This window comes from Labrus bergylta, chromosome 9 (genome assembly GCF_963930695.1).
Source record: "Labrus bergylta chromosome 9, fLabBer1.1, whole genome shotgun sequence".
In the NCBI taxonomy this organism is placed as follows: Eukaryota; Metazoa; Chordata; class Actinopteri; order Labriformes; family Labridae; genus Labrus; species Labrus bergylta.
In genome coordinates this window covers 18,795,266-18,810,390 of record NC_089203.1, presented here as the reverse complement: position 1 = coordinate 18,810,390, position 15,125 = coordinate 18,795,266, and the positions used below count along the sequence as shown (strand labels likewise).

The 15,125-nt window shown below is 39.0% G+C and overlaps 1 protein-coding gene and 1 long non-coding RNA gene across 4 annotated transcripts; one reads left to right on the top strand and one right to left on the bottom strand.

Moving 5' to 3' along the window:
- Positions 1 to 1,940: 1,940 nt before the first annotated feature.
- Positions 1,941 to 15,115, top strand: fhl1a (four and a half LIM domains 1a). Of its 2 annotated transcripts, none has more exons than XM_020635741.3 (6): positions 1,941 to 2,150; positions 10,418 to 10,599; positions 11,828 to 12,005; positions 12,984 to 13,153; positions 13,277 to 13,463; positions 14,374 to 15,115. In XM_020635741.3, the coding sequence occupies exons 2-6, from the start codon at positions 10,444 to 10,446 to the stop codon at positions 14,526 to 14,528; spliced, it is 846 nt and encodes a 281-aa protein (XP_020491397.1). In that variant the 5' UTR covers positions 1,941 to 2,150; positions 10,418 to 10,443; the 3' UTR covers positions 14,529 to 15,115. The 2 variants fall into 2 exon arrangements, with proteins under 2 accessions (XP_020491397.1, XP_020491396.1); XM_020635740.3 differs by lacking the exon at positions 1,941 to 2,150 and adding an exon at positions 7,939 to 8,096.
- LOC136179923 (uncharacterized) lies at positions 2,091 to 7,700 on the bottom strand. Of its 2 annotated transcripts, XR_010666845.1 has the most exons (5): positions 7,573 to 7,700; positions 7,307 to 7,390; positions 6,130 to 6,174; positions 3,787 to 3,911; positions 2,091 to 2,218 (listed from the first exon to the last, which is right to left on the bottom strand). It is a non-coding gene; the product is annotated as an uncharacterized lncRNA (long non-coding RNA). The 2 variants fall into 2 exon arrangements; XR_010666844.1 differs by lacking the exon at positions 7,573 to 7,700 and having other exon boundaries at positions 7,307 to 7,409.
- Positions 15,116 to 15,125: the final 10 nt, after the last annotated feature.

The window sequence follows — 15,125 nt, the reverse complement described above, 5'->3', positions numbered from 1 at the left end:
GTCTCTCCTGATTGAACTGCTACTGATACAACCCCGTGTAAGAGCTCGACAGGGGAGGAGCAGGAAATAAAACAAATAAATTCAGTGTCTGAACTCGTCATTTTTCAGACTCTTCGTTGCTTTTTGTTAAAAAAATACGGGATTTTCTCATCTTTTCAGGCTCCTAATTATTAAAATGATAACTGTCCGAGAAGGAAAAATAAACAGATTGTGGTTGAATTTTTCATAACAAAAAAAAAAGCTGAAGATGTTTTTCATCACCCATAAGTCTTATCAAGTCTTAAATAAAAGTCTAAACCTGTTGTTATACATGGATTAGTCCTTTTTGGTTCAGCATTACATATTGTTTTGACCCTGAAGTATTACAAGTGTGATTTGTGGTCTATATAACTCTTTCTCAGGCTGTGTAATTACTGAACAAAACCTGTTTATCAGTAGTTAATTTAAAGACACCTTGTTAAATATACACATGGCTCCTCTTCTCATCTTATATTTAAACCTTCTTACTGATTAGAAAACACCCGAAAGCTTAAAATTCACACATTCACAGCAACTTTTTTTTTTTTAATAACAACTGAACTAAAAAACCAGATGATATTCTCTAACTCTCACCCCCTAAAAATGATAATGTGACATATGTGTGATCATTTCTCCAAGATAAAGGGGGCTGGAATGGTATTATAAGAGAGCCGCACCCTGCACAGCAAAGACGGATGGCATTTTATTCTCCCAGGAACGATTTGTGCCAGATATCAGGTAACATGTTCCTAATATGGGCACATCTCCCTCCAGTCTGCTCAAGAATGTCTGTACAGTGAAGTTGCAGTCCGGGCAGGAAATAGTAGTTTTAAAGGGCCACTTAACTCCGGCTGAGTTCCTGAATTCCTTTCTCTCCGCACAATAATGTTGATGTGTTTGATAATGACAAATTCCTCAAATATTGTTCCATCTGGTTCTGAGATTTTTTTCCACTTGTGTAATGGTATTAAATGACCCAAAAGGTCTCAAAATCCAAGAAGAAAACATGTTATTAGAAAATCAGATTTCTCTACTCTATGATGTGGTTTACAATTTGCTTGTGCATTTGAATCCATCTCGAGAAAAAACTGCCTTATTGGGGAGCTTACAAATCTAAAACCTCTCCTTGTGCATTGTACTATAGTAAAACATCTCGTCCATATGTGGCTCTTATGAACATTCGTATTTTGTTGCAACAGTCTGGATGATATTTGTTGTTTTTTTTAGTCTTGCAGAGTCATTTGAGGACTCACACACAAAAAAACAATGAGCCCAGCATGTTCAGCATTGGATATAGGATAGCCAACATGGTAATTTTGTTGCATGAAAATGTAGATGTTTTCAGAGGCTATCCTTTTGTCTCAATTACAAACTCAGCAGACATCCTCCCTTCATGTCTTTACCCTGATTGTACACACATTAGGACATCCTCGTTCTCAGCTCTTTCCTGAAGTAAGACATGTATTTGCTGATCAATGTGGTTCAAGGTGCAGATAACTGTTTAGCCGAAATGACAGTGTTGGCATCTAAATAAAGGAACATATTTTTGGCATCATGCATTATGATTGTAATGGATTGATAATGCTAGTTGAGTTTACAGGTTGCGTGTATTTACTTCGGGTTAAGAATGAGTCATCTTGATGTTGCCTAATTCTTCTATTCATTACCAAAAAAGGAGACACGAGAGGCTGAAGAAGGAGAAAAATGTGTCAACTTAACAAGTCTGACCATCTTTTGTAAATATGTCTGACGTTTATTATTGTGAGGATAATTATTTTCACAAGTGGGGATCCCGCCATGGCAGACCATGGCTGTACACACAAAAAGGTGATTGTTTCGTTCTGCGCTCATTACGCAGGAAAGCTATGACTCCTATTCCTCACGATGTCGTTTTTTTAGGGGTGCAGGGGAAATGAGAAGTTTGCTAAGAGAGCTTATGAATTCCTGGTTGAGGTCATTGTTTATAATCGCGTACAGAGGTTTGGCTCATGTCCTGAAGTTTTTTTGTTTTTTTCTCTGGTCCTTCTGTCTTTTAAAGCTGCGTTGCCTCCGCAGATTTCACCTCTCGGCCAAACCCTCCGGACGCACCGCTGCTGAGGAGTGAAACACATTCATCTGTTCGCTTTGGAGAGGTGAGTCCAAACCCACAGCTGTGTTCAGCTCAGATCGTCAGCCAGCAGCTCAGTCCACTTCAGGTGATCTTAAACAGGCAGAGTGACAGAAAAAGTAAATCAGACGACTGTTATTTGGCCCGTTTAAGCGCAGTTGTGCCAAATGCGTAACTGCAAAGATTTCTATGCAGATGGCGGTCTAAGTTACTATTTAAGTCAGTGACTTTCTCTGTGGGAACTTTCTAAAAATCACTGATATGTTCGAAGGATTTCTTTTAAACTTTTTTTTTTACCACTTGACCAATTTGCGCGCATCGCAACAGGTGACGTAAACTGTAATTGCACGTATTGTGCAGCGTCTATCTGCCTACATCTCCGTTAATCATCTGATTGTAATATTTGGAGCAGGTCGACTGTACTTTTAATTTCAATGTCAATCCGTTTTTCTGTCTTAATTTAGAGCTACTGGAGTTGAAGGTGTCAGTATTGATTATTTATAGTCAACCTCTGTTCAAGTACGCCTGAGAATATATCATGTTATGACTGCTTTATAAATTTGACACTTTTTCAGCAACAAAAAAACCCCAAAAGTGTATCAAGCAGTAACAATGTGCTTATGTCTTAATGTTCTTATCATTGTGATACAATCATACGTGTAAGTTTATACAAAAAATACACGTTTTAGATGTAGGAATTTAGCCTGCAATGAAGCGTTAACGGTGCAGCATTTCTACTATATCTCAACGCTAAATACTGATTACATATAACAAACAGATTATAATCTTAAAGAAAAAGAAAAAAAAAGAAAAATGGATAAAAAATGTGAAAAGAACCACTGAGAAGATTTTCTGTGCATGCAGAAGTTAAAGACACAGTATGTAATAACTCGATGCAGCTCTGCAATAGAAGATCTGCTCTGCGGCTTAGCCTAAAGCCCAGTTTATAAAGTGTCAGAATAATGTTGGACTGTCATTATTGAGCACATTGTTAAAGAAATTGCATTAAAATGAATGTTAATGTTGAGAGTCTGTCTGTTGTGTCAGATCTTTATCTAATTAAATCAAATGTTATGAATTCATATTAGTGTTACACTTATGTCTGAATAATGAACATTAGAGCCTAAAGGTACTAGTAGTAGCTTGAAACTGTTAAAACATCCATCAGCTTTCCTTCTCCTCCCTTCTGGTCTGGACAGCAGCCAAACCAAATGCATGATGTCATCACAGAGACCTGCAGATTTCAGTCCTCTCTCTGGCACACTGGACCTCCCTGTGGCTCCAGTATGACTTCATCATCATTCCCAACTCATAAAAACATTGCACTTCAACGAGCCATGAGTTAAACCACTCTAAACATCAAACAAAAGCGGTCTCTCTGGAGTTTTTAAAAAAAAATATATAACTTATTTATAGGCGGCAATTTATAAATCACTTTTTAGTCTGTGATCTCAGAAGTCTCTTTATTTTAAAAATGTCATGTAATACCAGCACAAAAGCAGTGGACAAATCCAACAAGGCCATTGCAGCTTATTCATTTATAAATCCTGCAATGTAATGTGTTATTTATATCTATCTTCAAACACTCTGTTGTGTGTCAGTGCCTGGAGCTTTGCAGTTTGTACAGACAGAGACTTTTGAAGAGAAGACAGTTTCATCACCTCTAGATCTGGGAGACAGGGGGTGGGGCTGCGGGGGCAGTGAAACCATCACCAGGGCTGAGTTAGATGAGCCAGCGGAGGTTCTCTCTCATGGATGAAAAGTGGGCTGAAATTGCACATGATTACTGCGTAGAAAAAAAGAGGATGTTTAGTGATAATGAATGAGGACAGATCTTAGTTTCTTGGTTTATTTATTTATTTATTTTTTAAGATTTATTTTTGGGCCTTTAATGGAGAGATAGGAAAATGGATGGAGATGGAAATCAGGGAGAGATAGAGAGAGTGGGGAATGACATGCAGGAAAGGAGCCACAGGTGGGATTCAAATCTGGGCCGCCCGCTTAGAGGAACGAAGCATGGCGTGCTTGCACTAACCACTGCACTGGTTTCTAGTTTTAAATGGGATTGGGATAACTTTGATTAAAAAAAAAAAAAAAAATTGCCAGGAATATCCTGATCCCAGCAGAGGGCTGGATTCAGATTGGGCAAAAAAAGTGGATTTAAATTCTAGATAATTATTTTGAACAACTGGACCTAGAAAATCTGTAACTCATCCCAACTATGTGTGCTCAAAGAAGTCTACCACTGTGTCATGGCATAACTGTCGAATATTGTCTTTAAGCCACCGATAGGAGGGTTGAGGAGGTGATATTTATGAAACACCTTTTCTGAGATCTTTACTCCCTAACATGTGTCAAAAATTGACATTCACTGTCCACATAAAACTAAATGTGTATTGTCCCGGGAAAACATTTTAGCCATTCTCATGTTACGATTAAGTGTCTTCTTCTCTAAAAGTTATTGCTGCTCAAGTCAGCAGGAGACCCTGACTTTATTCTGTACTTAGAGGCCTGAGTCATGTGAGGGCCGAAGTGCTTGGTGTCCTACAGTGAAGGCTTTATCTCAAAGTGTGTATGTGTGTGTGCGGGTGTGTGTGTGTGTGTTTTAGCAACACTGAGTCATATCCCTTGGAGGGAAGTGTTAGTGTGTTGATAGAGCTCCCCTTTTGCCCTTTTGTTCGCACGTATTTGACCTCCAAGTGTCTGGGTCCACAGCCACGCCCCCTGATTTCTGAAGCAACTCACTGACCTTTCGCTCTCTTGTGATCCAGCTCCATGTGTTTACAAATGAGAGTGTTTGTGTGTGGCTTGTTGTCTTGACACTGTGTTTTTTTTTTGTATGTACATGGTGAGTCACCGAGTCCCCTGACAGAGATAGTGTGGCTGCATCTGTTTGCCCGCTAACCAGATCTGGAGGGTTACTGAGACACATGGACGTGCAGGGCGAGGGGTCATGCTGAGAAATGAGCTCTCACACACAAACACATAAGGCCTTTGTTGCCATTGGTAACAGTGAGGAGCGAGTGCTTGCTTGTTTCAGTCACACGGAATGACTTCCTTTAATTTCCTTTAACAGGCCAGATTTCCTGTTTCTGCTTTCAAAACACAGACACATAATAATTTGTAATTTGTACCCAGGTTTCCATTATTTGAAAACAAAAACAATATTTACAGCCCAGTTAGTTGTTCCAGTTGATCAGTAGTTGTTTCTTCTCTTTAAGTGGTGACGTTTTAGAGACAACAGGTGGAAGGGGGGTACTGCGTTTCAGCTGTAATGGTCTTTTTGGATGGTAGTCACCGGGGAGAATTAATACCAAAAATTCACAGGGGGCCCCTCCAACCAGCATCTGTCACCGTTATGTTACAAATAATCTGACACCGTCTAAACAAAAAATGCAAAATGTCTGTTTCTAAAGTTCAAATTAGTATTATTTTCAAAACATAAATATAAACAACAATTTCAAAGAATGTCATTTCCAAATATGAATATGAAATGTGAAACAAACACCATCATGTTAAAAAAAAAAAAGTATCTATCCCCCATATTTAGGGCTAGACTACAACATTCAGTCATTTGCTATTCTATGAACGAGTGTTGTCAGAAGGGGGCCCCCTTAGGGAGGTTTCCAACTGTCATTTCAAACTTTGCCCCTGCTGTGGTTTAAACATTTGTCAGCCCTTGGGGCCCCCCTACTGGCCCGGGGCCCCAAGCAGTTGCCATGCTTTGCCTGTTAACAAGCAGCACCTCTGGTCCTATAGCTGTACTTTACCTGAGCAGCTTTTTACATAATGGAAAAACAGATTGGATAACCACGGAGTTGGGGTAGTTTCTGATTATCTTCAAGAACTTTATGAAGAAATGCAGAATACTTAGTCCAATAATATTTGCCCTATGATGTGTTCAAGACTTACTCGCCATTATCCTAATGATCATTTTTCTGTTCAACACCATCATCATCATTATTCCATTTGTCCCCAGTCAGATTAAATATAACTTTCATCACCTGTTCTGTCCTGTCATTGGGCAGCAAATCCACATCACATCAATACTGCAAATAATAGAAGAAGAGAGAGAAAACATCTGAAACCAGAACAGTCTTCATGTTGATGTAAGTGAAGAAACAGAGTAGGAGGGACGGATAGAAGGAGGTGGGGAACAGAGCAGGAGGCAGTTTTATTGGACCGGGAATCATGGCGCCTTCCTGCTCATTAATTAGTCTTTGTGGGTTTGGAGTAATTGGATGACAGATTATAAAAGGACAAAGTAATGCTCTGCTCTACGGTAACGGACCAAATCAAATCTGTAATTACAACCAGCTGCCCTTTAAAAAAACCAGGCACACACACACACACACACACACACACACACACACACACACACACACACACACACACACACACACACACAAACAACCTCACCAACTGCATTGTTATGTTTTTTCTCTGATTGATGGACACATTATTCAACATAGTAAAAAAAAAAAGACGAGTGGTACCCAGTTTAATGAATCGTGCTCTAACTAACTAATTAACTAATTTATTCTAATTTATTTTCTCTTAGTCAGTCTCTCGAGGCTTTAACTATCTTCTCATTTCCATTTGGTACTTAAGACCAAAATCAAATAAATAAAGGTTCCAATATCATTTGCTCTATTGCAGAACAGACTGATGGTGGTCCAGGAAGATCTTTGTTATAATTATGAAGATCAGTTATAAAAATAGTACATTTTAATCCACTTAAAAAGCAGCTCGAGTCCATGATTTAGAATAACAAATTGGTCAAATGAAAACATTGACCGTAAAATAGCTGAAAGACGAATCCACAGTGAGTTGTTGTCAAACTCAGCAAAATGTTTTAGCATCTTTGAGCTCATTATGTTGGTTTTTCCATCCCACAGCTCTACTATCCACTCTACTCAAACTCAAACGTATCACTTGAGCACGGGGAGAGTGGATTGTATGTAGGATAAGATATATCAGTGTCCAGGCAAAAATACAAGTTACCAAGTTCTATCAAAGTATAAACTAAATAGAAACTCAAACATAATAAATATAAATGCCATCAAACGTAACTAAACTCAATAACAAATGGTACCCTTTAAATTAATTTCATAAGCTGTAGCAGTGTGAGTAATTGAAGTTTGGATGGATGCGGACATTTTTCCACTGTTAGAGAGTTACCTTTGAGTTGAGAGGATTCATGTTGTCTTTTGGCTGTTTTATCAGGAAGCACTGGATGTTTCCTGGAGCTTTACAGGAGATCAACTGTGTGCGCAAAATAATCTCTGAGATAATTGAACAAAAAAAGTCAGCGATGTGTTTTCATCCCATTCTAAAATATTCGACTCTGGCATATCAAAATATCTCATGGAAAATAAGATATCAATATACAATATACACTTAGTATAAACATACACAGACATGCTGATAATAGAAGAGATACTTACTTAACACACTATGTCTCTCCTCAGCTCCGTCAGTTACTCCTCCTGTGGGTCATCCCTTTGACTTATGATGATCCAACATGTCATCGGTTCAATTTTTGGACACATTTGAACAAAATGTTCTACGTCGTGGCAGTGGGAGTATCTGTTATCTCTCATGGTGATCATTCAAAACCTCCAGACTGTGTTTCCTTTTTTAAAATTTTTTTTTTACCTTCTGATGTTACAGCCATGGAATCCAGCCTCCATCAGCCCCAATCTATCCCCTCTGCATCGTATCATCCGCTCTATCCTTTAATGCATACCCTAAAAAGGAGTGCAGGGCCGCAGGTTGGATTAGGATGTTGGGTCGGGGGTGTGTGCGGGTCACAGAGGGGTATATACAGACCCCCATAACTTGATGAGGTGTGTGGGTTCTGGGTTTGACCCTCTGTGGATGCTTACCGTCTCCTCCATTGTCTTTCTTGTTTTCTTCCTCTTGTTTTCGTCCTGATTGGAAGCAAACATGACTTTCTACAAACACTCAGGTAATACAAACTAAGACAGAAATGTGTGCTAATTCTGGATGCTAAATAGGTTATTAAATGTTTTGGATTTTTAACCAATAATCAGGTACAAAAGTGTGCTGATATTTAAAGTTCAGAAATACATTTTCCCCAATGACGACTTTTTATGAGAATAGAAAACGAACACTCAGCTTGCAACAACAATTAAACATATATATTTTGTTAAGATTGTAATCACTTTTCAACGTTTCGTATGAAAATCATAAACGATGTGAAGATTATTTTTTTTCTCAGTAACAATATGTTCTTAACTCAAAAATGTACTTTTTGGGGCTTTTGTTGATTTTGTTGCTGTTGTGTTACATTTGAAGACAGTCTTCCCTAACAAAATAATAAATGGCTATAATCCTTAAAACGTTGATAAATAAAAGATAAAATCTTCCCCTTCTCTTAAAGAGGTTTTCATTTCTTCCACTCAAATCTTCTGTGTAGTTTGACCTGTACAGATTCAGACACTACATTTGGATTAAAAAAAAAAAAAAATCATGATTAGGCTTTTTTTAGATTAAGCTCATTTGAATTCAAACACAACTTTAAGTGCAAATTCTCAAATGCCTTTTTATGTATTGTAAGAATTAATTATTTTAATTATGATGGCTTTTGATTCATTGTTGCTTTCTTAACGCCGAAGCCCCATGAGATTGATTTAGTATGCCAAAATCCAATTGTTTGATTTAGTTGGAGCTGTATACCATCATTATCCACGGGAGTCTGGACCATGATGCTGTGTTTTTGGCTGACAAACTCTCGATCACTCTGTCTTTGATCCCTCTCTCTCTCTCTCTCTCTCTCTCTCCCTCTCTCACTCGAAACGGTCTTATGTTGACCTTTCAGCTCCCCAAAGGGACCACAGTGGTTTACTCTTCTCCCTCCACAGCTGAGTGTCGGCACATACCACGCCTGTTTGACAGGGGTCAGCTGTCATGATGTTACTTTCAAAAGATTAAAGTACTGGAACCACAATAGCTGTTTGGTCCCAGTAGTCATCACTCTTTATCCTTCTCCCATTTGTCCCCCCGTGGAAGGTCAAAGTACTTTAAATAGAAAGTACATGTCTGAAATAGACTTCAGGCTCAGTAATGAGACCCCAGCATTGTGTGTTTGTGATATGATCAGATTTACTATGTTGGACTTGATGTGTTTGTCCTGTTTTAGCACCGTGAAATCTACAAGTACAGGCTGAGTGGACATCTGAGGGCTCAGTCCTGATTCCAGTCTTTATGCCAGAAGCACAGCTGCAGATACTGTAGCTCTCATCCATCCACACACACACCACGCTCCGAGAGGCTCATCTGTTTTTTTTTACAGCTGATTACCGAACCCCTCTTAAATAGCTGCATTCCCCTTTTGTAAATATTTCCCTTGCTCTATGGTTACTCGGACAAAATGCCATTCCAGCCATTGTGTCCTCCATCGCCTCCCCTGTTGTGCCCACCAGATTAAAATGATATCTGACGCCCTGGATATTCCACTTAGGCTGACACACTGGTCAGCTGCTCTCCCTGACGTCCTGTGTGTGTGTGTGAGAAAGAGAGAGGCTTTAAAGTGATGTAGATAAAAACATAAAATGTCCTCAAACTCCACCCAAAAGCCCAGCTGTTCCAGGAAACTCCTCAGTCTGCTCCCAGTGGACGCCGCCTGTGATGGGAGTGCAGGAATGTTGCTGAATGAAGAATGGAAGCAACCCAGCTTACAGCGTTTTCTCTAACAGCCAATAAAATGACCGAGCCAGAATGCAGACAAAGGAGACAGGGGGTGGGGCAGTGCACTAAAAATATGACCTAAACTCTCCTGGGGGAGCTTGATAAAAAAAAAAAAAAAAAAAGTCTGCTGGACAAGAAGCAGACATGTGTGTGCTGCTCTTGTACCTCGCTCTTCTCTCAGCAGTTTGGTATGCTGCTGTCTGAGCTTTGTCTTACATTTTATTTCTAATATTACATTATTTTAAGATTTTAGGTTTACAGTAGTTGTCTTGGAAATCATTGTGTTGATCACAAGCTTGGGTTATTTTATAATTTCTTTGCCTATATTAAACTTCTTATTTTCTTCTTTTTGTTCCTAAATTCTTATTTCCCTTTCCCCTTACTGGAAACACATTTTTTTTTAAAGTTATTTTTAAATAAATGCGCCATGGTTACTTCTATTTTTTTTACTTGTATGCTTTAGAGAACCATGCAGATGTTAGAAAAGGGAAACACTGCCCCCCTCTGGTGTCCAAAGGTAACATCCATTCATGTAGCGTGGATAGAAGTTGCCTGACAGTTTGTTGTGTGTCTCCTCAGGTCCCAGGAGCTATCTCACCTCCACCATGACTGAGCGCTTCGACTGCTACTACTGCCGCGACAACCTGCACGGGAAGAAGTATGTGAAGAAGGACGACAAGCACGTGTGCACCAAGTGCTTCGATAAACTCTGTGCCAACACCTGCGCAGAGTGCAGACGCCCCATTGGTGCTGACGCCAAGGTGACCCAAACTGGGATCACTCCCCTGCTCTTTACAGATAAATTACATTTTGTTTATCCAATTAAAAATGTCAAGCAATATTTAAATTTAAATATACAGCATATTTAATATACACATCAAGAGGGTGTGACGCTTTATCATACTTTGTTTTTAACTTAGATATTAATCTGACATTGTTGAATCATTCACTAGGTACCCAAAACTGTATTTGTAGAATATAGCATATTCATAAACACTTAATCCAAAAATATTAAGACAAATTATATAAACAATTTGATATTTAAAACGTATGAGCAGTCTTTTAAGTTGTTACCCAAAGTACATGTTGTGATCTTCTTTCCCCCCTCATGTATACACCCACACTTACAGCTGATTTGGCTGATTTTGATTTAGGTTTTTTTTTTTCCTAAACTAAATCACACCAGAAGAAAAAGGGCAAGTTTAACACTTTTAGTCCAGTCAATCAAGAAACAGGAGACTTTTCTTGACCCATGAAGGAGCACTATTGTTTTTTTTTTTAAATTGTGCTTAAAAAAGCCATTATTAAGATATTAACCTTTTGGTTAGAAATCACGATTAAAGACGTTTCAAATAACTTACACTAAGAGAAAGATAAATTACAGCTTTTATTTTGAAGTAAAATGCACATGGATTTATTTGTGTAACTTTGGCTTGCATTGAAACCAAGCCAATAAGAGAGCAGGAAATCCTTTATACAGTTAATTATGTTGTGACTTCGAGAGAAACAAATCCAATCAATCATATACTTATTCCAGGCTTGATAAGGGCTCCTGCCTGCACTGGGGTCCAGATAGTCAGTCCCACTTTTCCCCCACACTATGTCGCCCATGACTGAAGCATTTCTTAGATCTGTGCTTCAGGTGAACTTCCTGTGTTCTTTGTGTCTCTTCAAGAGGCCTATATGTCATCCAGTAGTGACCTCTGCTTCCCATATTTGTCTCAGTCACAGATGGTTAAAGTCTGAAAAAGACGCGTCATTACTACTGATGGAGCTTAAATACTTCATATCACATTTGCACCATCTAAATCCTCTAACTCCTTCATGCCTCGCCACACCCCATTCCACCTCATCTCCACCGTAATGCCTGACACATGGGCTGCTTCTGTCCTCTGGCTGTGGTCCACATGACGAGTAAACAAGGTCTACTTTAATGAGTTCTGCATGAGGATTAAGTGCTCATAATGCTCCTCCTCTCTCTGTGTTCAGGAGCTGCACCACAAGAACCGTTACTGGCATGAGGACTGTTTCCGCTGTGCCAAGTGCTACAAGCCGCTGGCCAGTGAGCAGTTCAGCGCCCGCGATGACGGCAAGATAATGTGCGGCAAGTGCAACTCCATCACCGATGGCAACCGCTGCCAGGGCTGCTACAAGGTCGTCTTGCCAGGTGGGTATTATACTATTACCTAGGTATACCTATATACCTATTAAAGGCCCTGAAGACACATTTTCTTTATAGGTTCTTACCATAAAACTAATCTCTGTGCCAAAGTTAGATCAAAAAGTAACATAGGTAAGAAGAGCACAAAGAAACCCCTGAACCTTATATTTTAAAGATAAAAGATTTCAATCCAAATCCAGGGATAATTGTGGTCTTTTTGGCTTATGTTCCCAAACTCAGAAGTTAAATCTTATCAAAACATACCCCACATAGTCCTGGTGTAAGAGATCACCAGTTTGAAAGTTGGAAACTTAAACATTTTAAGTTTGTGTTTCTCAAAAATGTAAATCAGATTTTTACTTATTTTATCGTAAATATTTTATGTAGCAGAAGAATACCATTTAAAACTATTTGCAGGAGGTTTAAAGACATTAACATTCAACTCTCAGTTCTGAGGAGTAACGTTTTTTTTATCTCATCTGCGTCTTTGTTTCTGCGATGTTCCTACATAGCCTCTATTTTAACCTTTGTTTGTTTTTGCTTTGTATGAAGTATTGTGTGATTAAATCAATCAAGTGCTGTAAGAAGTTATCAGCTGCTACCTTTAAGGTCCGACAATAAACAGCCAATCATTTTGCCTCCAAGTATCCTATAGATCATAAACAAGCCTGACTATTGTCAAACATTACATTCTGATTTTAAAGTGCAGAACATTCAGTCAATGACATTTGAATACCAACATGTATGGGTTTTTAATTCAAAGACATTTGTGAAAACATTTATGCAAAAGAAATGTCGATTATTTGGAGGAACTTCTAGAAACATGGAGTTTTTGGTTTTCAAATGTTGGTGAAGTAGACATCATAATGCTTTTTTTTTGTCAAATATATTGATGTGAAAACTAAACTGGATGATGAGGAGCTAAAATCCATCAATTTTCAGCCCAAATAATTGGAAGTACTTCATGTTTTTTTTTTTTTGTAGGATCCAAGAACGTGGAGTACAAGAACAAGGTGTGGCACGAGGAATGTTTCACCTGCTTTGAGTGCAAGCAGCCAATCCACACGCAGAGCTTCTTGACCAAAGGTGATGACATCTACTGCGCTCCCTGCCATGACAAGAAGTTTGCCAAGAAGTGCTTCCACTGCAAACAGGTACAAACAATACTTTAATGATGTTATGTTCTGTATGAGAAACAGTCAAATGTTAGCTTCCTTCACTGACTGATGTGGTAGTGTTCGAGGCTCTGATAAGACTGTTTCTGGTGTCCCTCTCAGCCCATCACCTCTGGAGGGATCAGCTACCAGGACCAGCCCTGGCACTCTGAGTGCTTCGTGTGCCACACCTGCCGTAAAGCTCTGGCCGGAGCTCGCTTCACCTCCCACGAGAACAATGTTTACTGCGTGGACTGCTTCAAGACTGACGTGGCCAAGAAGTGCCACGGCTGCAAGAACCCCATCACAGGTCAGGGCAGAATACACAGATACTCGCATGTGTTTGCAGTAGGTTGCAAACACATGCATGCTAGCATCCATGGAAGATACTGTTCAATGACTTTTGTAGTTCTTAGTCATGTCTTCTAATGAATGTTTCCTGCATAATTATAATGAAACCAACCTCTTATATATATTGTAATCCACTGACACAGCACTCAGCAAAAGATCAGTTTCAACTACCGCAGTCAAAAAAAATCTGTTAAGAAGTAGTTTGTACAGGGAAATAAGAGATTGTATTAAATTGGTGTATTTCAAACTTCATGGATGTTTGTTTGACTATAGTTTTGATAGCAGGGTACTAAAGGTTAGCTGTACATGCACACATTTGAAATGTTTTCAGGTTATTCAGTTCAATAATTAAGAGTTTTAAGTTTCTAGAAGTGAGAAATATTTATTTGTTTGGCTTTAAGTGTGAGCTTAGGTCCCTGTTTTAGAACCAACTTTCCAGTTGTTATGAAGAAAGCACCTCGGTCATTCAAAGGATGTTACAGGCAGCTTTATAGATGGATTTTTCACACTCCTTTTCCCTGCTTGTTTTGAATTTATTTTGCACTCCGATGTGCAAAAAGTGAACTGATTGAAGGTAAACCTGAGTACTGTATCATACATAGCCATTTCTTCTAGACTTACAGAATTGTCTAATTACAGCAAAATGCAGAAGGGGTTTACAGACACACACTGATACAAACACTTCTTAGTTTAAATACGAAACCAACAAAGGTTGCTTTAATATCAGGGCTTAAATATAATTTAAAAACATTTTTTTACTCAGTGTCAGGACAAACAACAAAAAATGATATTCTGAGTGTTGGTTCTGTTACCTGGATGTGTCATTACCCTTCTTGTGTTGACTGATGGATTTCCGTGTGCCTCTGCAGGGTTCGGCCATGGCACCAATGTGGTGAACTACGAGGGATACTCCTGGCATGAGTACTGCTTCAACTGCAAGAGGTGCAGCCTCTCATTGGCCAACAAGCGCTTTGTCATCAATGGAGATCACATCCACTGCCCCGACTGTGCCAAGAAGCTGTGAGCTGCTGCACAGACGGCTCAGCAGAGGATCACTGTTTAAAGGAGATTAAACCCACAACTACATGTAGACAGTTTGTAAAAGAATCTTTTTTTTTTTTCTCATAGATATTGAGAGTTTTTGATTTGGCCTTAAAATGAAAACAGTTGGTGTAACTTCTTTGTGAGGATAAGAGTGAAGGGTTTTACAATTAAATGTGCACTTAGCTTGGCTCATTTATCTACATATACATTAATGCAACTTGTTTAGCTGCTACAGCTAAGATACTAACTCGGCAGAAGAATTACTTTTGATGGTTTGTGAAGAGTCGAACGAGGATTCTGTGCAGCATTATGACACAGAAGCATCGTCAGTGCCTTACTGGAATCTAGCAGAGAATTGAATGCTTTTTACATGCTGCTGCTGCTGCTCAGTCATACCAGCTTTGATCACTGATCTATGATGTCTCTGAATGATTGAGGGGATTAATGAGAATGTTTAGAGTGGATATCAATTTAGAGCTTTGAGATTGAAGTTTAAATGTAAACCCGCTCGTTTAACCAAGACGTGTGAGTGTGAATATTAAACAAGAATAAAGGAGGAAGAAGTGATTTGAAGTCT

Bases quoted from the DNA above. Each gene is read 5' to 3' on its own strand.
- fhl1a (XM_020635740.3), top strand. From the start codon at position 8,075: ATGACTTTCTACAAACACTCAG. The intron at 12,006-12,983 runs GTGGGTATTATA...TTTTTTTTGTAG, and splicing joins CTACAAGGTCGTCTTGCCAG to GATCCAAGAACGTGGAGTAC. The intron at 13,154-13,276 runs GTACAAACAATA...TGTCCCTCTCAG, and splicing joins AGTGCTTCCACTGCAAACAG to CCCATCACCTCTGGAGGGAT.